At 41.5% G+C, this 20,019-nt stretch overlaps 4 protein-coding genes across 5 annotated transcripts; 2 read left to right on the forward strand and 2 right to left on the reverse strand.

The window, feature by feature from the left end:
• Positions 1 to 132: 132 nt before the first annotated feature.
• On the reverse strand, positions 133 to 7,441 carry zbtb33 (zinc finger and BTB domain containing 33). Of its 2 annotated transcripts, none has more exons than XM_056439283.1 (2): positions 7,023 to 7,441; positions 133 to 3,339 (listed from the first exon to the last, which is right to left on the reverse strand). In XM_056439283.1, exons 1-2 carry the CDS (start codon positions 7,396 to 7,398, stop codon positions 1,448 to 1,450), a joined length of 2,268 nt encoding a protein of 755 aa, XP_056295258.1. In that variant the 5' UTR covers positions 7,399 to 7,441; the 3' UTR covers positions 133 to 1,447. The 2 variants fall into 2 exon arrangements, with proteins under 2 accessions (XP_056295258.1, XP_056295259.1); XM_056439284.1 differs by lacking the exon at positions 7,023 to 7,441 and adding an exon at positions 6,623 to 6,830.
• On the forward strand, positions 7,147 to 13,853 carry nkap (NFKB activating protein). The gene is made up of 9 exons (XM_056439285.1): positions 7,147 to 7,164; positions 9,160 to 9,631; positions 10,263 to 10,343; positions 10,463 to 10,527; positions 10,617 to 10,709; positions 10,838 to 10,880; positions 10,969 to 11,190; positions 11,521 to 11,670; positions 11,810 to 13,853. The coding sequence occupies exons 2-9, from the start codon at positions 9,168 to 9,170 to the stop codon at positions 11,982 to 11,984; spliced, it is 1,293 nt and encodes a 430-aa protein (XP_056295260.1). The 5' UTR covers positions 7,147 to 7,164; positions 9,160 to 9,167; the 3' UTR covers positions 11,985 to 13,853.
• Positions 13,854 to 14,205: 352 nt separating this feature from the next.
• Positions 14,206 to 15,481, reverse strand: ndufa1 (NADH:ubiquinone oxidoreductase subunit A1). Its single transcript, XM_056439286.1, has 3 exons — positions 15,259 to 15,481; positions 15,061 to 15,150; positions 14,206 to 14,451 (listed from the first exon to the last, which is right to left on the reverse strand). The coding sequence occupies exons 1-3, from the start codon at positions 15,358 to 15,360 to the stop codon at positions 14,431 to 14,433; spliced, it is 213 nt and encodes a 70-aa protein (XP_056295261.1). The 5' UTR covers positions 15,361 to 15,481; the 3' UTR covers positions 14,206 to 14,430.
• A 259-nt stretch (positions 15,482 to 15,740) lies between these two features.
• Positions 15,741 to 19,303, forward strand: upf3b (UPF3B regulator of nonsense mediated mRNA decay). The gene is made up of 10 exons (XM_056439332.1): positions 15,741 to 16,018; positions 16,284 to 16,390; positions 16,476 to 16,582; positions 16,674 to 16,772; positions 17,035 to 17,145; positions 17,255 to 17,298; positions 17,398 to 17,586; positions 17,679 to 17,836; positions 17,926 to 18,241; positions 18,322 to 19,303. The coding sequence occupies exons 1-10, from the start codon at positions 15,908 to 15,910 to the stop codon at positions 18,448 to 18,450; spliced, it is 1,371 nt and encodes a 456-aa protein (XP_056295307.1). The 5' UTR covers positions 15,741 to 15,907; the 3' UTR covers positions 18,451 to 19,303.
• The last annotated feature ends 716 nt before the right edge of the window (positions 19,304 to 20,019 follow it).

The raw sequence follows: 20,019 nt of genomic DNA on the forward strand, positions 1-20,019 counted from the left end.
TTCACGTCATGTTTTTCAGAGGCAATGTGATGAAGTTTTGTGTTGTGTTCATTTCAAGATGCTTGAGAAGATATGTCACAACACATTGCATACGACCAGATATTTGAATGCTGGTGGTGCAAGACAATTAAGTTAAAATAGTAAAATAATAATTTATTCACCATTAGGGAACCCTTTTTACTAACATTTAGTTAAATGAGAACAGAACAGAGAATGTAATAACTATTCCATGTTGTATGCGGCTATTAACCTAATAAATACACATGAAACAAAAGACAGCGGGACAAAAACATACTGTACATCAGACACCAATGTTAACCTGTTAATTAATAAACTAACTCAGCATGATTTTATTGAATGAGACAAAGTAAAATAGATACCCATGTTAACACCACTCTTCGATACAATGAAAACATTTTTTTTTTTTTACAGAACCACCGCTCTGCCTGATCAAACACCCAGTGCTTTATGTACGGACTGAACACATTCTCAATGTATGCAACTCCTATCACTACATGTATGCTCGTCTCTAGCCTGCTGTATGGAGGATTTTGGCTTTGAAATTTATATTTAAAATAAAAGGGAAAATGACAAGCATAGGAAATAAAAACGTACAAGTGAAAGAAAAGAAAACAGGTGTTTAATCAACCAAAAAGTAATCCATAATTTGTTTTTCAACCACTGAAACATTAAATAACCATGATATATCTTCCTTTCCACAATATCCATATGTGGAATTGCAAACAATCACAACTCTCCGTCTAATTCATGACCAATGCATGATAGGTAAAAAAATGCGAGCAAGTGTTTAATTTGATTACGGGTCAAATCTTGTATTTTATACAAATCTGTTGAAACCACAAAGTGCATAATAATGCATCCTGTGAAAAGCGGGGCGCCAGGTTACCTACAAAATCATCTCCCGATGATTCACATTCTTAAAAAGGCATATCTCATAGGATACATCATAAGTAAAATGTAAGTTTATATAGATATAACTTGCATCACAGTGACAAATTAAACATGTTTTGACTTTTTCTTGGATGGAACTTTCAATCATCCAGATAAACTAATCTTCTTTAATTGCGTTACTGTGTGGCAACTACTTCCATGTTTTTGCTAACGTGACTATCATTTCTTCCAATGATACGGTAACGGTATGGCCAACGGCTCGCTGCGTCTCCCTTTCCCTTCAACTCCAGACTAAAACGTTCAAGCCATCTCTAGCTGGCTCTGGCCGAGTGCATCATCAGAGTTTAGTACAATATTACAACAGAAAAATGTCATTAAAAGGGAATACGCTAATGTGACCGTACGTTAAGCGGACTATTAAGACTTACAGAAGAATATTTTTTGACATGGAAACAAGGAGGAAATGTGTGTGTGTGTGTGTGTGGGGGGGGGGGGGGCACCTAAAAGGCACAGGTCATGGAGCAGCTCGGGCTGCTCAGTAGGTCTCTGGTATAACAAAGTCAAACTCTGTGGCTCTTGGCTGAGGAATGTTCATGGGCGCCGCTGGTCGGGCGCGAGCGTCCGGCGGCATGTGAGCGTCGGGCTCGATAAAGATGTCGTCCCAGTTCAACATCCTGCTCTGAGTGGAGGAGTGGACCTCTTCGCCGACGGCGCTGATGTGATGCACGCTGCCGTCCTCCGATATGACCGGGACCCCCTGCCCGTCATCGCTCCACGAGTACGGCTTCATCTGCACCGTTTTACACGGCAGGAGCCGGTACAGGTTGTTGTCCGTCTCATCCTTCTCTTTCCTGCCGCTGGGGTCCTGGTTGTGGGCCTGCTTGCAGTGGGTTGACAGCAGTTGGTAGTTCAAGAAAGTCTCATTGCACACCAAGCACTGGTACCTCCTCTCTCCCGTGTGATGGATTTCATGTTTAGTTCTGTACTCGGCCAGTGCAAAGACCTTGTTGCAGAAGTGACAGGGGTACTTCTTTTCCCACGAGTGGGTGTTGAAGTGGCGACGGAGACTCGTCAGACAAACGTAGGGGCGCTTGCAGACGACGCACACGTAGAAAGTCTTCCCATCCATGATGAGCTCATAGTGATCCTCGAGCTCCGTTTTGGTCTTCTTCTTGTTCGGGCAGCCCACCGGTGAGGTGGGGGGTTTATCCAGGGGTTTCAAAGGCGTCGCCATTAATGACCTCTTCCCATTATTGGCTTTAGAGCCCCCTTCCCCCGGATCGTCCTTCACTGGGACAATGTCATATGTGTTTTCCCCAATATTCGCATACACTTTACAGCCTGATGAAATTGAATCGATCTCGGTGGTTGTGTTGAGCGTCACTGTCTTTTTCGCTGCTATGACCGATTTGGGACTGTTAGTTTGAACTGCTTGGTCAGACAAATCTACAAGCTTCAATTTGAAATCCCCCGGCTGAGAAGAAGCAGAGACCTGCTTCTGGTGTACTCCCATTAGTTTGCTGTTTTCAGAGGTCTGAGAGGCACTGAATGGCTCAGGTGTGGCGTTGCTCGACTTGGCTGGCGTTGTTGGGGCACTTCCGGAAGAAACTCTGGCAGGGGACACCAAGTTATTGGAGCTGCTGTCTGGACTGTGCAGAGGGCTGCTGTTGGGGATGCTGGGGATTGGACCACTGATGCTGGGAGGCTGTGCAGGACTTGTTTGCAAGGAGGTGTTGGCTTTCTCATCTTTCTCTTTTTGTTTTGCAACTGTATGATTTGATGCTTCATTTTGCTTCGACGCGGTGTTTCCTGAATCCGCTGTATCTAAATCAATTACCTCACCAGATTTGGCTTTCTGGTCGGCTGCCCTAGTTTGAGGATCCGTCTGTGAGACGAACATAACGTCGCTATCCGAGTCAGAGTCATTGCCCGCCTGCTTGCTTGTTTGATTGAATTCCTCGGCAGATATTGAGAAAGACTCTGCGATGATGGGCATCATCTGTGTGGATGTGTCACTTTTGCTCCCAGTCTCCTTTGACAAACCAGGCAGACCCTTAACTTGTGATAACGGAGCCCCCAAGTTTGCAATGAACTTGACTCCAAGTACTTGTCCGGCCTTGATGAGCTCCTCAAGCATGTCGGAGCGGACACGGAAGATCTTGGAGCTGTAAATGTAATTGAGAATCTCCTCAAAAATTTCTGCTTTGATGAAGTTCAACTCAATCACTTGTCCGGCTACACTGAAGAGCTGGTGGAAGTAAGTACTTGAAGCTGACAGGACTGCTTTGTGCGCTCGGAATTTCTTGTCCTGTATGATAATGGTGACATCACAAAATAATCCATGATTTCGCTGCTCGTTCAATGACTTCAGCACAGCTGCTGAATACTGTGTGTCGGTCGCAGATATCAGCTTGAGACTCAGCATGGCTGTAAAGAGAAAGGAACAAAATGAATAAATGATGATCACATTTTTCAATCCACAAGCTTCCATTGTGATGACATGCAGTATACAGTTAGGCGTCAAAGGTTTTGGCTCAAATTCTGTTTTGGTAAATTACGTATCCTGCTTTTCCAGTTCTAACTCTCTCTCCACACCCAAGTGTTCAATAGGTGGTGAACAACCCAGACAGTTTGTTCAAACCCTCCAGGACTTCGTTTTCCTTTTTTTGTTACACCCAGTTTCCAGTGGTCTGAGAGTCATGGACAGACGTGTGTTTTGTTGGGGGGGAATCGTCTTAAAGAGGGGTTGACTTGTGGTCATTTTAGCAGTAGGGCCGAGATCCCCCTAGCGACGCTGGCACTCAGTGGCACTTGCCAGTAGTTGCCAGTGGCACTCACAGATGAATTTCATGGCGGTATAACAGTATGACATGGTAAAACAATTAATTATATATATATATATATAGATAGATATATAAAAATAAAAATAAATATTATTAAAGAAAGGCGGGTACATTATACATATTGTAGCGACCCTGTGAAGTGGCTGTCAATCACAGTGTGGCACCGTCTCCGTGTCATCAGTGCCATAACGTCCGAGACGTTACAATATCATGGTATATAAGTGTAATGGATTACGAAGTGAAACGTAGTCGTAGCAAAACAATATTAAATATAGTACAGCACTATCTTATTGCATTTTGTAAGTAAGTGTCTACAAAAATACACTAATTATCTATCTATATATATCATACCTGCAAACTCATGAGGGGTGAAAAAGGTGACAACGGGGGGGGGGGGGGGACTTTTTTTTTGTCACCACACCACATCCACGTTGTTTGAAGCCTCAAAGCTTTTAGAACCACAACTACAGTCATTTTATTGTTCTGACCACAAATCTAAATAATGATAATAAACAGTTTAAGAACAAAAGGTCCTCCGCTCTGACTCAGCCCTATAATGATAGTAATAACAAATATACATTGTCATTATATATAATATGGTTAAAGTCATTCATGAACCAACTTCCTTTTTGTTGCCTGAACAGTCCTCATGGACTTTTCCCTGAATCTGTTCTGTCTCTACCTGTTTGTCACGATACTCATATTATAACTTCTATACATATTACATACCTGCCATAAATATCATGATACCCGATACCAGAATTCAATACAATACCATACAAACAATATGGTCCCATAAATACGAGACTGGTATATTTATCTATAATAGTAATAAATAAAACATCTGTATGGTTCACTTTTTACAAACTTTTTCAACACTTAACAAATGTCAGTAATATTAGTATTAATACAGCCAGATATGAATGAAACTACATGGTTCCATCATAGCATTGATTATACTATGAGGCGTTAGTCTCTGACCAGATGATCCACAGTTCATCAGGATGAGCAGCTGGAGAGTTACAGAACTTTACAGACTGAAACATTTCACTTCTGGCATCTTTTTATTTTTTAAGCCGGTCTCTAAAGCTGCGCCACTTCTCTCGCTGTGAGCTGCGCAGCGCAGTGTGCGCAGACAGCTCGACACGGAGCAGCGCGTGCGCTCTGATCGCTCTCTTAATGAAGTATCGATACTAAAAATATGCTAAATCACATCGTGTTTAAAGTACGGGTACTTTGTTAGCATCGCTACACCGTGCAGCGTGACAGCAGCAGATGTAGCGGGCTAACATTCAAGCTAACCTAACTTCCCAAACGCTGTGGACATCTGAACGCTGATTGGCCGAGACGCGACACGTCCATCAAAGATGTTTTATTGCGAAGAGCAACACTTCACACTTTTCTCCGCGTCTCACTGCAATCTCAACGGCAGCGGGCCAGGTGACCCCCCCCCCCCAAAAAAACAAAAACTCTTCGGATCTCCACGATTCACGTGGATGACCTATTTTGAGTTCAAAACGGTGAATTTCACCGAAAGGTGACAAGTTTGCAGGTATGATATATATATATATATATATCCATCTGTGTATCTAGCTCGCTATTTTAGCTATCCATCTATCTAAACCGCAGCTCCTCCATTCTGTGATCATGAAAGTGATTTCTTCCGCTGTCCGGGCACTTCAGTGGAGCTTGTCACTAAATCGTCGCAGACTCGTCACTGCGCAGACATGCCCGCCGCGGCCGACCCTCCGTCTGCTGGCACTTTTTAACTAGTAGTGGCACTTTTGACTAGCTTTGGCACCTTTTAACTAGTAGTGGCACTTTTTGACTAGCTGCGGCATCTGCTGGCAAGTGTCACTGAGTGCCAGTGCTTACACTTTAGACTAACAGTGGCATCTCCTCAAAGGAGAATTTCATGGAGGTATAACAGTTTGACATGGTAAAAAAATTAATTATATATTTTTATTAAAGAAAGGCGGGTACATTATACATATCATGGTATATAAGTGTTATATATTACGAAGTGAAACGTAGTAGTAGCAAAACAATATTCAATATAGTACAGCAGTATTGTACAGCAATATCGTATTGCATATTGTAAGTAAGTCTAAAAAAATACATTATCTATGCAAGTCTGTGGCACTTGCCACTGAGGTGCCACTGAGTTGTCGTGCCAGTGATTGCACTCGCCCTCTCTCCATTTTAGTTTGAGATGCTGTTGTATTGTAGTGAATTATACTGCAGGGCGCTAAGCACAATTGACAATATTTTATGTACATTTTGATATTTTAGAGTAAATTGTTTCGAGTGTGTTCCAGAGGAGCTGACAAGCCCTGTAACTTGTCATGTCAACATTTTCCTTATTATAAACTGAATTACAAAACATATGCACTAATTAATTAGAAGAAAGGGACGTGTTTTAGTTTCAGTATGCATTTTAACCTCAGAGTTTGTAGTCATGCAAATGTTGTTAGGCATCATAATTTAGGTCAGGGAACCACAACAATAACGTCCGATTAGCCGCACGTTAGCTAACGTTACACGTCAGTTAAACAAAGTTGTTGACACAAGCTTAAGGATTAGTCTCACGTGACAATGCATACGTGCAGATCTACGCTAATGAGGCTTCAACTTGGACATTCGATATATTGATTAACCCTTCATTCACGCAATCGATCAGTTTCCAAAAATCCGACATGTAACGGCGGAGCTAACAAAAGGTCGTAACGCTGCGCTTCTTCCGCACTTCCTCCTGTACGAGGCGCGGCCTGCCGCTTAGCTTCCCGTTAGCTTCAGACACAACGCCTCTGCGGACGCGTGGACTCGTGTTACTTTAAACAGGCCCACATAAAACGACTTCCGTTTACCTGCAACCCAGGTGTTCGCTGTCGAGACTGAGCCGGACCACTCGCACCGTCTGTAGTATCGTGGCCACAGACAACAGGCGGACAACAGACAGCTTCGCCTGCAGAGCGCGCTCGAACCTCGTCGGTTGAGCCGCCACAAGGAGTCGCCGTCGTGTCGGATTAACAAGCACAGTTAAGCCTTGATAGCGTCACAAGATGTACAACAGCAGGTCGGTGAAGTCATGTTTGGCTTAAAGATTACGGTGAAAACGTGCCGTTAATTTGGCAGGAAAGAAGCGGTAGAGTTCGCTAACGATTAATCTTTCTGTTTCCGTGCCGAGATGAGCGGAGAGACAACTGCCGGTTCATTGCCTTCAAAATAAAAGCATAGACGGCTACAGGTTAAATAAATAAAACATACCTGTGGCGACCTCTTTTGGTACATGTGCAGGTTCTATCGGCGAGGTCCCTTTGGAGCTGTGGAATTCAGCATGAAGCTCGTCGGATACAGTCTTCCTGCTCCGTCCTTTGTATTCATCATACTTTTCTGCGTGTTTTGCGAGGTAATGCCTCCTCATAATTATCCCCTTAAACAATACGTGCTGCCTGCAGATGAGGCACGTGGCGGTCATGCTCAAATTTGTGAAAAATAACTCTGTTGCCAGAGCCTCGTCAAAGCTCTTGCTCACATGCTTCACGTTTCTTTCCGGATTGACGGTATTATAAGACATCTTGTTTTTCTGAGCTGTTCTGTCGCGGACTACTTTACATGTAGTGCCGATGTTGTAGTTGAGCATAACGCACTTATTTCCTCTATAAGGTTGGTGGTTGCTCGGTCAAAAGTTCACAGACCACATTTATTTTTAACTTCCTGTGTAGTCTTTTTCTTTTCTTCTATCGGGTTTATTGGCAGTTGGGAAACAACTGTCTGGTGCATTAGCGCCACCAACTGGAATGGAGGATCAGGATGACCCTATCAACAAATAATACTAAATAAAATAACAAAAACAAACAAAACTACAAAACAAAAAATGTAATTAAAACACACACACACACATATACATATATACATACACCCATATATAAACATACACACACATACAACATATATAAACATACAACATATAAGAGACATAAATATTCTATCTGTAATCTTTGTTATCCTAAGATAATGCACCAGTGCTTTATAGCACCCACTTGACCCACCCTGCAGCACACCCACCATACCCAACGTACCCCCTCCTTGCCGAGGCTTCCAGCTAGTTGTCTCCTTTCATGCGCTTCCTCTTTACATTGTATAATGACATGTTCTATGGTTTTTTCCTCTCCACAATAGTCGCACCTGTCCGTGTCATGTTTCCCTTACCACAGCATCCCGTTCAACCCAGTGTGTCCAAACCGCAGCCTTCTCCTGTTCCCTCCGGCCCATCTCATTTCCCCCACTTTCATCTGGACTCTGAAAAAACAGCTCTCTTTTCTGTCCTCCTCCCATTGCTTCTGCCACCTTTCCTATCATCTCTTTTTAATGATACTTTTGATCTCTGATTTGCTAAAGTTGACTTCCACTTTTTGACACTTTTGTTTGTAGTTATACATATTATATTACATTTCTAATCCTGTTAAATGTCACACACTGTTCTTTAGAAGGAATAGTAAAAGTCTGTAACACTTTATTTTTAGTGTTATAGATAATAGGTTCAGATATTGGTATATCATGTTTTGCAGATGCTAGAGCAATCTGGATAAGAGGTTAGGTATATAAAGTATATTGTGGAACAATTTAGAAGGCATTTATATAAATTGAAAACTGTTCTCTGACATGGGGATTTAAGTTATCATTAGAAATAAAAAAAAATAGGAGAAGATGATCATTTTAAAACTATATGGCCTAGGAGTAAAGAGAGTGAAAGCATTTAAATTCCTGGGAATATGTGTCGATGAGAAGGTTTGAAAAATAATATTGACAAAGTAGAAGATACATGTATGAAGTTTTGAAAAGGTGGTTTAAGGAGCATTCACACATCTTTAATTAGTTAGTTCTGAATTATGGATGTATTTTTGTTTGATTTAGCTACATGTAATGTTTTTAAAAAGTGAGACATGATCCAGGCTCAAGCATTGAGGATGCTGTAAAACAACGGTGTTAGTTGAGTGATTTGGCCAGAGATGATTTATTGTAAAGTGTTATTGCAGTGGGCAGAAATGGTCTCCTGTATCTGACCTTCTGACAGTGGTGACAATGAAGCACACAAATAGATTATGGACATAGATTTAAAATCAACCTTCAGAAGAAGCACAGGGAATAATGTTCCTAATCACACCCTCATTGTGTTCAAAGATACTGGAGTGAAGGGAAGAAGATGAGCCGAGAGCTCCTTAAGTCAGCAGTAGAGGGCGATAATACTCCACTAGTTGTAATCTGCCATAACGCCAAGAAGCAGAAGAAGAAGAAGAAGACTACTTCCTGTTGTTACGCGTTTCTTTCCAGAAAACATGGACTCGTGTTAATATTTCTCTTCTCTCTAAACACCAATTATATTTATTTTTGTGATCTCTAGTTTGTGAAATGCCGATGTCGGAACGCTCGAGTTCTGAGCCCCGGAGCCCTCGCGCCCGGAGACCCCGGAGTCGCTCCCGTAGCCGCCATCGCAGCAACAGCCGCGAGCGCAGCCTGTCTCCGTACAGCTTCGGGCCCAAACTCCCGAAGCCGCGCAACAGGGAGAAGGAGCTCGAAGAACGGGATCGCCGGTTCCGCGAGGCGAAAAACATCCGGCGAATCCGCATAGCAAGCCCCCGCCGTAGCCGGTCCCGGTCCAGGGAGCGTCAATACAACCCCAACAACAACAACCCCAACAACAACCCCAACAACAACAGCTACAACAACAGCTACAACAACAACACCTACAACAACACCTACAGCCACTGGTCCGAGCAACGGGACGCTTCTGGGAAACACGGAAGTTTCAAAGATGATTATTACTACGAGCAGCAACGGGACGACGCTCAGAGACAAGAGACTTTCATTACCAGGTAACACATGAAAACACTAATAATACAATGACTTATCCTTTCATCTATTGATCCATGTTCATTGAAGAATTTCTTTAGCAATGCAATGTTTAATTTATTAGACTTTATTGAACGGAAGACTAAACGTATCATGTCTTAAATATTATTCTTTTAAAATCACTTTTAATTACTTTATATATTTTAGGGTCATTCATTGTACAATTTCAGTGGGTTTACTTTTTTGTGTGTGTCTTACAACCATCTTCAATCAAATACCTCGACATTATAATAGTAAAAAGCATCAAGATACAAACACAGTTTCCAACATATTCAATGCAAAAGCCAATCATTGTTTTTAAGAAGTCCTTTCCTCGGAAAGAGAGTCTGATTCAGCCTATTAGATCTATTTATATGGCCACGTAACAATTCATTGATGCAACATCAACCACAGTTATATAATACATAATATTCTCTTCGAATATTTATTTTAAACTTTTTTCAAAAGGTTTCAATTCATAGCCTAATATATTTTGCATGCTAAATGATCCAGAAATGGACGAGACAAAGAAATAATTCAGGTTTTAAACAAATAGAGGCACTGACAGGAATGCTACCTTCAGTTTGTAATATAAGTTATTTATTTCGGTTCCAGGCGTCTGCAAGAGAGAGAGCGGATCGGGGAGTTGGGTTGTCCGGAAGTTTGGGGATATTCACCAAGAGTTAAAGAGCCAGAGTAAGTCATGAATCTCACCTTCAAAGCAACACATTGTTTTTGAGAAGCACCACAGGTTTTCTTTTATTCAGAGGATGATGTCACAGAAAGCTCATATTTCAGTCTATGTTCTCCATCAGCTCTGATGAATTCACACCAGTCGAAGAAGACGAGAAAAACAGCAGTTCAGAATCGAGCTCAGAAGGTATGGCGTTTAGTGCTCGAACATGAATTTAAATGACATTTATATTGTATGTCATTTGAATTTTAAAACACTTCTGTTTTTCAAAAAAGACAAGAAGAAGAAAAAGAAGAAGAAGAAGAAATCCAAGAAGAAAAAGAACAAAAAGCACTCCGAGGACAGTGAGCTGGAATCAAATTCAGACGGTAAAACAATATTATCATTATTATATGAATTCAAGATGCATTCAAGTCTTTTTCTTGAGTTATATTATCAAAGATATCTTATTATTATCATATTGTTATTGATGTTTTATCTTTTTTTTAACTTTCAGAAGAAGAAATAAAGAAGAAGAAAAAGAAAAAGAAGAGCAAGAAGTATGTGCTAAGATGCAGCTTTACACCACATTCATTCAAACTGAAAAGGGACAATTTGATGAACTAAACGTTTCTTGTTTCCTTTTAGGTCCAAGAAGTCCAAGAAGAAGAAGGTAAAGAAGAGTCAGAAGGAGTCCAGCAACTCCAGCAGTGAAGAGTCCAAGGAGGAAGAGGGGGCAGAGGGGGAGGAGGAGGAGGATGACGATCCCAACGCAGTGATGTGGGTGGAGAAAACCTGCATGGACGAAAATGTGGTCGGCCCCGAAGCTCCGCTCATACACATGTCGCAGGACGACGACCGACCTTTGGAGTGAGTTGGTTTGACGTTATCGATCTAATGCACTTGACATCATTTGGATATAGAATTTCCGAAATGAAAACACCGCAACAGGTTCTGAGAAGATTCTTAACGCTGACAGGTTAACATTACTACTAATGCCAGGAGGACAACTTCCTGTTGTAATTCGGTTTCAGTAAAGTGACGCTATCAACTTTTTACCATTTACCTCAAAGCAACACAAACAGCCAACGAGTTAAAAATAGTCCACAATAAGATTTGAGATTTTGCAGCCCAAGAAATTCGTAATATAACTTTTTTTCCCCCCAGATTAACGAGTCCTCTCTGTTTCTGTTCTTCCAGTTTCGGCCATGCCCTGTTGCCAGGTGAAGGTGCTGCGATGGCGGAGTATGTAAAAGCTGGCAAACGTATCCCGAGAAGAGGTGAGATCGGTCTCACCAGCGACGAGATCGCAAACTTCGAGAAGTCTGGCTACGTGATGAGCGGCAGCAGGTTCGTGATATTTATGAGTAGCACAACCACATCTCCCCGTGGCTGTGAGGAGATTCGTATTGCAGCAATGTTATAGTCGAGGTTTCAGATGTATGTATCTCTACTGTGATGCTGACGCGTTTCCAATGTAACAATGCAGACATCGTCGTATGGAGGCTGTGCGTCTGAGAAAGGAAAACCAGATCTACAGTGCGGATGAGAAGCGAGCTCTGGCGTCCTTCAACCAGGAGGAGAGGAGGAAGAGAGAGAGCAAGATCCTGACGAGCTTCAGGGAGATGGTGTACCGGAAAACCAAAGGCAAGGAGGAGAAGTGAACATCACATTGGTGCAGATTACCCTTTTATAGGAGGGGGATTCCTGTTTTATTCCTTTTGGAGAATAATCCCATTCAGTTGGAGTGGAATGAACAGTGTGGTGGGAGAATTCTACTTTGTAAAGAAATGTGTGTAAGAATTACATTCTCCATTCTATTTACTCACTGGAGCATCTTCCCTTTCAAGTGTTCAACCGCAACTTGTTCTTGTAAAGGTTTATCCTGATGAGTTCAGTAAATAAATTCTCATTGAGTTTTTTTTATTTTTTATATTTGATTAATTTAAAAAAACAAGATAGTTATTTCAGATCACAGCAGGAGTACAATTAAGACCATTTTAAAGTGCAAATGTCTCAAAGTATTTTCAGCCTGGTGGACCTTATTCCAAGTTCTTTAAGATAGGTTAAAGATAGATAGATGTATACTTTATTGATCCCGCAAGCGGGAAATTACAGGCAGATCCAGGAAGATTACAGCATAACACGAGGGAAGAGAGGAGAAAATAAAAAAAGGAGTAGGAGGAAGGTACATTAGCAAAGGTGAAAACTACAGAATTTTTTCTACCATTAAATAAAATGTTTCTGCCCTTTTGTTGATCATTTTGTGACCTCAGATTAATCTTTTATCTCCTTCAACCCAGTATCGGAACCAATGGATTTTAGTTATACAAAGTCATGGTTGTACAAATTCAGCAGAGGCTGCTACTTTAATCAGCTGGTTATATAGTTGAATAATAGTTCTCTATCCTGTTGAGCTGGTGGATTCTGTTCAAATCAATGTTTCTTGTTCAAGCACCTCCTGATATTTGGGATTTTACTGTATTTCAAAAATGTGTAACTTTTGTTAAACTTATACAACAATCTGTGTATCCACAAAATATATATTCATATAAGAGTTAACGCTTTTGTACTAAGTTGTATATCTCACCTATAACCTAACTTTGAATACTTTTCTAAACACAAACCGAGGCCAACGAGGTGTACGTGTCCCACAGCTGACCCCTACTAGCACAATAAAAAATGCTAAGAGACATAAAGAATATGGCCTGGCTCCAAAATATCGTCTTCAGCTAAATTAAGTTTAATAAGAGGCTACGAAAAGCAGCCAAGCAAGAAGGGAGGGAGAGCGGAGTCGCTGAGATCCAGCTAGGCCCCAGGTCGATGACAGATAGAAGAGGCCTGGACATAGAAATATACCACACAAATGTCAACCAGGAAGACTAATGGCCCATTGTGAACATCTGCCCACATCCAGACTTGGGGTCCGGCGACAGTTGAGCAAGAAGTTAAAACACTGCCGCTGCCAACCGCGACCTCGGGCTGCTCTAATAGGTCACGCCGGGTATGAGGTGGTGCGACCATCTGGACCCAGAGAAAAACGAAAGATGTTTTTTTTTAAGTGTATGTATGTCTGCGTAGGAGCAGAATATTGTGTGGGCGACAGTGGTTAGCAGATCCGTCTTTCATTCAGAGGATCGGCAGTTCAATGCCCACTAACCGTCGATGTCGATGAGTGTTCGATGCCCGAGACGTACCATGAGTTACTCCCTGTAGCCGTGTCAACGGTGTATCAATTGTAAGTCGCTTTGGATAAAAGCGTCAGCTAAATGAAATGTAAGATCAAATCCTATGTGAGAGAGTATTTGGAAGATGAAGTAGGGCTACATTTAAGAAACCCAGGTGCTCCTTAGATGATGTATTTTATGATGAGACTGGAACCAGGACGTAGCCAGAGGTCTCTGGGGAAGAGGGGTTCTCAGCAGGACACTCAGAAGTATTGTGAATGTTCAGCAGTTGTGCTTCCGGTCCAACTCAGTTTGCGTGTAATCCGTGTACTGCAAATAAACCTACACGAAGTGAAGACATTTTAATCTCTCGTGTTATGTGGGTGGATTGAGTCTTTACTGAGATCATGTGGTGTCTAATCAATAGTCAGATAGCAGATAAAAACTCAAGTTGATAGGCCAATCATCACCGAGCGGACGCAATGGACGCAACCAACGGCACTGCCACCATTTGTTTTCATGAATTGATTAACCTGTCAATTCTTTCATTTACAATTGTCTATTAAATGTAAATTCTGAAAAATGCACATCACCTCACACCTCAACACAAGGATAAACTGTAGTCCGACTACAAAGAGACATATCTCCTGAGATCAACACTGGATTGTCACCTGTACTAGCAGTATGTCATCTGTACATATAAACTCCACAACATATGAACAGGTGTAAAACGTTTATTTGATTTAAACACGAATCTCTTGTTTGTTTCTTTTGAAATTTAACATATGAGCCGAGAAGCCTCGGAAGAATTACAGGTTTGAACAGTTGAATAGGTAACCGGGGCGCCTGCCTTAAAAGACTGAACACAATCAACAGCTGCATGTTAGATATAATCTTTTAATGTCCAACATTCTTCTTATCAGGGTTTCCATGCTTCTGGTCATCAGTGGATGTTCTCAAGTCCCTGTTGAGGAAGAAAAATATATCTCGAATTGAGTAAGTTACATATCATTTCGTTTTTTAAAAGTCCATACATGAACTATTTGTCAATACATTCATTTTAAAAAACAATCTTAATGTTTGTATATTTTATTCACTTCTTGTAGTTGTACCTCTTAGGTTTGTAATCTGTACCCTCAGTGTCTATACTCCAGGTTGTAATCTGGTTATTGAGTGAGGGGTGCTATTCTATTATGAAATAATGGCGTTGTTTGCTTAAACAACAGTACACATCATCTTGAAAGCATAAGTTATTCACTTTATCCCTCGGCATTTTACTTCATCTTAGCTTTAGAGCAGGTATGCGTCCGTCAGTTGTATCTTCAGAATGTAAAAAGTAATTTTCCGATCAAATGTTATGACTATTTTCACAGCTCTGGCATCTGACAACCAAACTATGGATAACGGTGGAGGTTAACCCTCTTTCTTCACTATGTCGTAACTTCTGCTCCATGTAACAGCAACGATAATATATAGTCTCATAAATGCCAGTACATCTTTAGTGTGCGGACATAGCCTCCACAGTCCAGTCAGGCTGTAACGTTGCCCGTCACTGTGGTGTACCTCTGCTCACCTTAGAGTCATAATACCGTCCTGTCCCCGACACGCGCCTGTCCCTCTCCATCAGAGACCATTGCCACGGAACTCGAGCGATTCTCTTTTCCTACAAAGAAGAGCAGTCTTTAGCGAGTCGCTTAGTTTAGAGAACAAAAACACGAACACGCAGCACCTGTAAGATGACTTCTCGCTAACATGGGGACATCCTCCTCACCTTTCCTCCGTTGGTGAACTTGTGTATATGAATGGTTGCTAAACCCGGAATGAGCAGTGCCACGAACATGACGCCGATGCCCGGCAGAATCTCGTACCACATGACGGAAGCCGGCAACTGTCAGTCGACAGAAACTATGATCAACAAGTTGCCTTGAAACAACCTTCGATGGTTTATTTTGCTCACGAGCGAACAAAATGTCGACTCTCTTGATGACCTATGTTCCGCCGGAAGAACAAGAGTAATACTTCCGGTAGTTGAATTATTTTCAAAAGAAAAGCATCTACGATATAAACGTAACTTTTATTTTGAAAGGAATCCGAACAAGAGGAAGCGTTGTTTGGACTTAAAGGCAATTATTCTTTAAAGAGAACAAAACGACAAACAGGATAACATGTCATTCAAATTGACAGAACGCCGACAAAAAACAATGGAGAAAACAAAATACATTGAATTATAATGTTAAATTCCCCGTATTCTCTTGTTTCCTCCCAGAGCGCCCCTGTCTGGCTGCGACACCAAACTGCAGCTCCTCAACCCGCCAGAGAGGAAGTTAGGGTTGCTACTGGCAGGCTAACTTGCTAAAAAAAGTAAACAAGTCTCTGGAATGAGATGAAATACAACCGAGGATTAAAGTAGCTTTTCAACTATGAAGGAAGACAAGGAAAACGCTCGGCCGAAAGAGCGAAAATTTGAACTAAACTGTGAAGATGGAGAAAAGACGGAGAAGTCTAGGGAAAGGAAAGAGGCCATGACAAAGGTAAAACTGGCTAGCTATGTTAGCTACAGTTGCTGTGTGTCGTCAGTGAGGGCTACTTTCGTTTCGTGAAATAACAGCATGCTTTTAACTAGCTTTTTTTGGGACATGCATTGTCTCCTATAACTTTATATCAGGAGTTAGCCAAAATGTCATTCGACCCAACTTCAAGTTAATGTTAGTGAATTGTTCACTAACATTAACATTGCTCAGTCTGATTGTTCTTAACTTTGTGATATTATCTTGAACTGGCACTATATTTTTTAAGATTGTGATCAGACGGTTGCCACCAAGTCTGACCAGGGAGGAGCTGGAGGAACAGTTGCAACCTCTCCCAGAGGTGGACTACTTTGAGTTTTTCTCCAATGACGCCAGGTGTGTTGATGTAAAGACGTTTTATTATTTAAATAGAGCCTATCAGCGAGTCTGATAATCTAACATGAGTATTCTGTCCTTTCAGCCTTTTTCCTCATCTCTTCGCAAGGGCATACATCAATTTTAAAAATCAAGAGGATATAGTTCTTTTCAGAGATCGATTTGATGGATATGTGTTCATTGACAGCAAAGGTATGAAGAGCATTTATTTCCAGCACAATACACACACTGAAGGATTTTCTCAATGCTTCATGCTTGTCCGCATTATTTTGTTTTTTCACAGGACAGGAGTATCCTGCCATCGTGGAGTTCGCACCTTTTCAAAAGACTGCCAAGAAAAAAATGAAGAGAAAGGATGCAAAATGTGGAACAATTGATGAAGGTAAAGACATTTTTTTTATTATGTTATATTTAAAAAGAGAGAGATTCTGTGGTGTTTCAGCTTTAAAAAAAAAAGTATTTGTATTTGGTTTTCACAAAATAATCACCGTATCTAGCTTGTGGTTGTCTCGTAAATATTTAGTCCAAATACTTAAATTAAGAGTAGTTTTGAAAATACTTTGCACCATGTTAAGTTACAGAGAATCAATCTTACCAGAAGCAGCACCATATTTTCATTTGTATGTTGTATATTTTCCTTTCAGATCCGGATTACAAGAAGTTTCTTGAATTTTACAACGGTGATGATGACAAGTTGGCATCAACACCAGAGACACTGTTGGAAGAGATTGAGGCAAAATCAAAGGAACTTGTAGGTCAGTGAACAGTCTCCAAAAAGTGCACCTGAAACATAATTGTATAAATTTTATAAGAGAGCACCTGCTGGATGGATGACTTAAAAACTATACATTTTCTCCCTTCAAGCTAAAAAAACAACTCCTCTGCTTGACTTCTTGAAGAATAAACAGGTAAATAAATCACTGTGGCACAACAGTTTTGTGTCAGAGTTACAATTGTTAAGTTGCATGGTTAATGACGTCTTCGTGTTTTGTTTTAATGCTGTTCAGAGAATCAGGGAGGAAAAGAAAGAAGAGAGAAGAAGGAGGGAGCTTGAACGCAAGCGCGTGCGTGACGAGGAGCGTCGTAAGTGGAGGGAGGAGGAGAGAAGGAAGCGCAAAGACACAGAGAAGATGAAGAGAAATGAGAAACCCCTGGAAAAAGACAAGGACCAAGTTAAAGAAGAACCAAAGATTAAGGTGTGTGCTGCATTGGATTGAAACAGTTTCATTCGATTCGACATCTCCAATACCTCATTGTGATTTTTTTTTCTTTCATTTCAAATGTGTAGCTCCTGAAAAAGCCAGACAGAAGTGATGATTGTGATTCTGAGAAGTCCAAGGAAAAGGCCAAGAAGCCAGACAGGCCAAATAAAGACGACAGATCCATGGGGGTGGCAGATCATAAGAGGCGTCCACACATTGAAAATAAGGAGGACCGAGGAAGGAAGTTAGTTGCTTAAGTCTTTTTAAAAAAATGTTTTATAAATGTTTCACTTTGAACGGGTTACTTAAACCCAGTGCGTGCTTTACACACAGAGCGGACGAAGAGGGGAGGAAGGAGTTTAGGGAGCGTGACACAGAGCGCGACCGAGAGCGGGAGAGGGAGCGGCTGCAGAGAGAGAAGGAGCGTATCAGGCGACAGGACGAAAATCGGCGGAGAAGGCGAGATCGTCAGGATGGAGAGAACTTATGCAGAAAGAGGGAGGAGGATGTTAAAAAAGACAAAGATCGTGGCAAGGAGAAGAAAAAGGGTGAAAACATTGGAGACTCTACTCACTCTGAGAGGCCAGAGAGGCCGAACAAAGACTACAAGAAGGAGGAAAGTAATAAAAGAGACCGTCTACGAAATAAGGTAAAGACTTAAGCCTCTCAGATCAAGTCATTTCTGCTAAAAACAATTGTATTTCTAAGAGCATCGTTTCTTTACATCAGGACCGGCCTGCGATTCAGCTTTACCAGCCAGGGGGCAGAAGCCGCAATCGAGATGGAGCGGAATCCAACTCTGCCGACAGAAAGCCAGATACTGAGAATGAGAACGTGGCTGACAAAGGAGACGATTGAGCAGATATCAACTCATGGCATTTTAAGTGTGGTGAGGAAAGGGGTGACAGGCCTGTGTGGCTCAGAGCAGCGATGTGGCGCCTCAGGGCGACATGCACTGCAGTTCAAGCAGGGCTCCATCCGGCTCTCCCGGTCTCAGAGGCAGAGATGTGATTGTGGAGCCTCTTTGGGCCTGAATGTGACCCTCTTTCGTTTTATTTGTTATGAAAGGTAACCGTAACCTTTGGCTTACGGTTTGGCTGTAGGGCACATTAGTTAAAGCCAAAGCTTTCTTGGACCACGTAAACTCAAAGTGACCTTGCTTCAGTATTGTTTCTCTGATGTACAGTGTTATACACACTGCCAACGTTGGTTTTAACGTGTTCATCCATATCATAACTTCCAAATTACTCAATGTCAACATTGCCAAAGCTAATCAGTAGAATTTCTTCAGTCATGACTGATATTTCTGTTGTAGCATTGACATTCAGTTTGAAGTTTAAACACGAAAAATCATACTCTGCCTGGGAAGCGAGACAATCTAAATTGATGTTCAGAACTTTAATTACATATTTTCATGGTCAATAGCTGTAGAATGGTTTGGGACCATGAGTTTTGTTCTTGCATTCATCCAGTGACAGAGAGGAAACAGCCATTTCAGACTAGACTGCCATGTGACGGCCATGCCTGCATGCAAGCTTCAATCAGAGGGATTAACCAGTGGCCTTCCTTCCTTTTCTAAACTGAATCTCCCCTAAACAGGAATGTGTTGAACTAAACTGAATACAGTGTGAGAAAACATCACTGCTGCTGATGCTTCTATACATTAGACACTTTTGACTGGAAATAAAAGAGCTCTTTGCATAAGTGTAAATGTCCTTTTTTCTTCTTCTTTCAGGATATTTACATTACATTTAATTTAGCTGATGGTTTTATCAAAAGTGACTTACATTCATACGATTCAGGGTCAAGGGTCTTGCCCAAGGGCACATCGTCTAGGCGGGGATTGAACCGCTGATCCTGATTGAAAGACGGACCTGCTCACCACTGACTCAGTCACCTGTTTTTTTAAGATGGGGGCGTTTGATTAACTGATTGCATAACACTACAGGATTTCAGTTTAACTAGACTGTCGGGCTAATGAATGCAGGGACGAGACTTGAATCTTTGTCCAAGAATGACTGAAACAGAAATATTTTGTGTGGGTTTCTATCGACCTCCCAATGAATTAACACAGAGTCCCCTCTGATTAAAATAACAGTCCTTCAATTTAAGAATATGGTAGCGTAATCTACAGGTTCACATCCAACATTTTCAATAATCTACATTTAGAATCACGACATCCTCTTCGTCATTGGGGCAGTCTGTACTCTTGAGTAAGCGAGCCTTCATCCACTCCCAAAGACTAATCCACTGCTATCAGTTAATTGGTCAAGCCCCCACAAACCCCTGCTCTAGACTCATCTCCAACCAACAGCAATTTACGCTCTAGCTATTTCCTCAACATGGTCATTCAAAAAGTCCTCGCTGCCTTTGCTTACTTGTTCCAGTTTACTGCTCAAAGCTAAAGAAGCAAAGAAGCTAAAACTC

Source organism: Pseudoliparis swirei, chromosome 19 (genome assembly GCF_029220125.1).
Source record: "Pseudoliparis swirei isolate HS2019 ecotype Mariana Trench chromosome 19, NWPU_hadal_v1, whole genome shotgun sequence".
NCBI classification, from domain to species: Eukaryota; Metazoa; Chordata; class Actinopteri; order Perciformes; family Liparidae; genus Pseudoliparis; species Pseudoliparis swirei.

Excerpts from the sequence above, each read along its gene's own strand:
- zbtb33 (XM_056439283.1), bottom strand. The coding sequence starts at position 7,398 with ATGCTCAACTACAACATCGGCACTACATGTAAAGTAGTCCGCGACAGA. Across the intron at positions 3,340-7,022 it reads ACCAAAAGAGGTCGCCACAG|CCATGCTGAGTCTCAAGCTG; the intron begins GTATGTTTTATT and ends TTCTCTTTACAG.
- nkap (XM_056439285.1), top strand. The coding sequence starts at position 9,168 with ATGCCGATGTCGGAACGCTCGAGTTCTGAGCCCCGGAGCCCTCGCGCC. Across the intron at positions 10,528-10,616 it reads TTCAGAATCGAGCTCAGAAG|ACAAGAAGAAGAAAAAGAAG; the intron begins GTATGGCGTTTA and ends TTTTCAAAAAAG. Across the intron at positions 11,671-11,809 it reads TACGTGATGAGCGGCAGCAG|ACATCGTCGTATGGAGGCTG; the intron begins GTTCGTGATATT and ends GTAACAATGCAG.
- ndufa1 (XM_056439286.1), bottom strand. The coding sequence starts at position 15,360 with ATGTGGTACGAGATTCTGCCGGGCATCGGCGTCATGTTCGTGGCACTG. Across the intron at positions 15,151-15,258 it reads AGTTCACCAACGGAGGAAAG|GAAAAGAGAATCGCTCGAGT; the intron begins GTGAGGAGGATG and ends TCTTCTTTGTAG. Across the intron at positions 14,452-15,060 it reads GACGGTATTATGACTCTAAG|GGACTTGAGAACATCCACTG; the intron begins GTGAGCAGAGGT and ends CTTCCTCAACAG.
- upf3b (XM_056439332.1), top strand. The coding sequence starts at position 15,908 with ATGAAGGAAGACAAGGAAAACGCTCGGCCGAAAGAGCGAAAATTTGAA. Across the intron at positions 16,019-16,283 it reads GGAAAGAGGCCATGACAAAG|ATTGTGATCAGACGGTTGCC; the intron begins GTAAAACTGGCT and ends ATATTTTTTAAG. Across the intron at positions 16,391-16,475 it reads TTTTTCTCCAATGACGCCAG|CCTTTTTCCTCATCTCTTCG; the intron begins GTGTGTTGATGT and ends CTGTCCTTTCAG.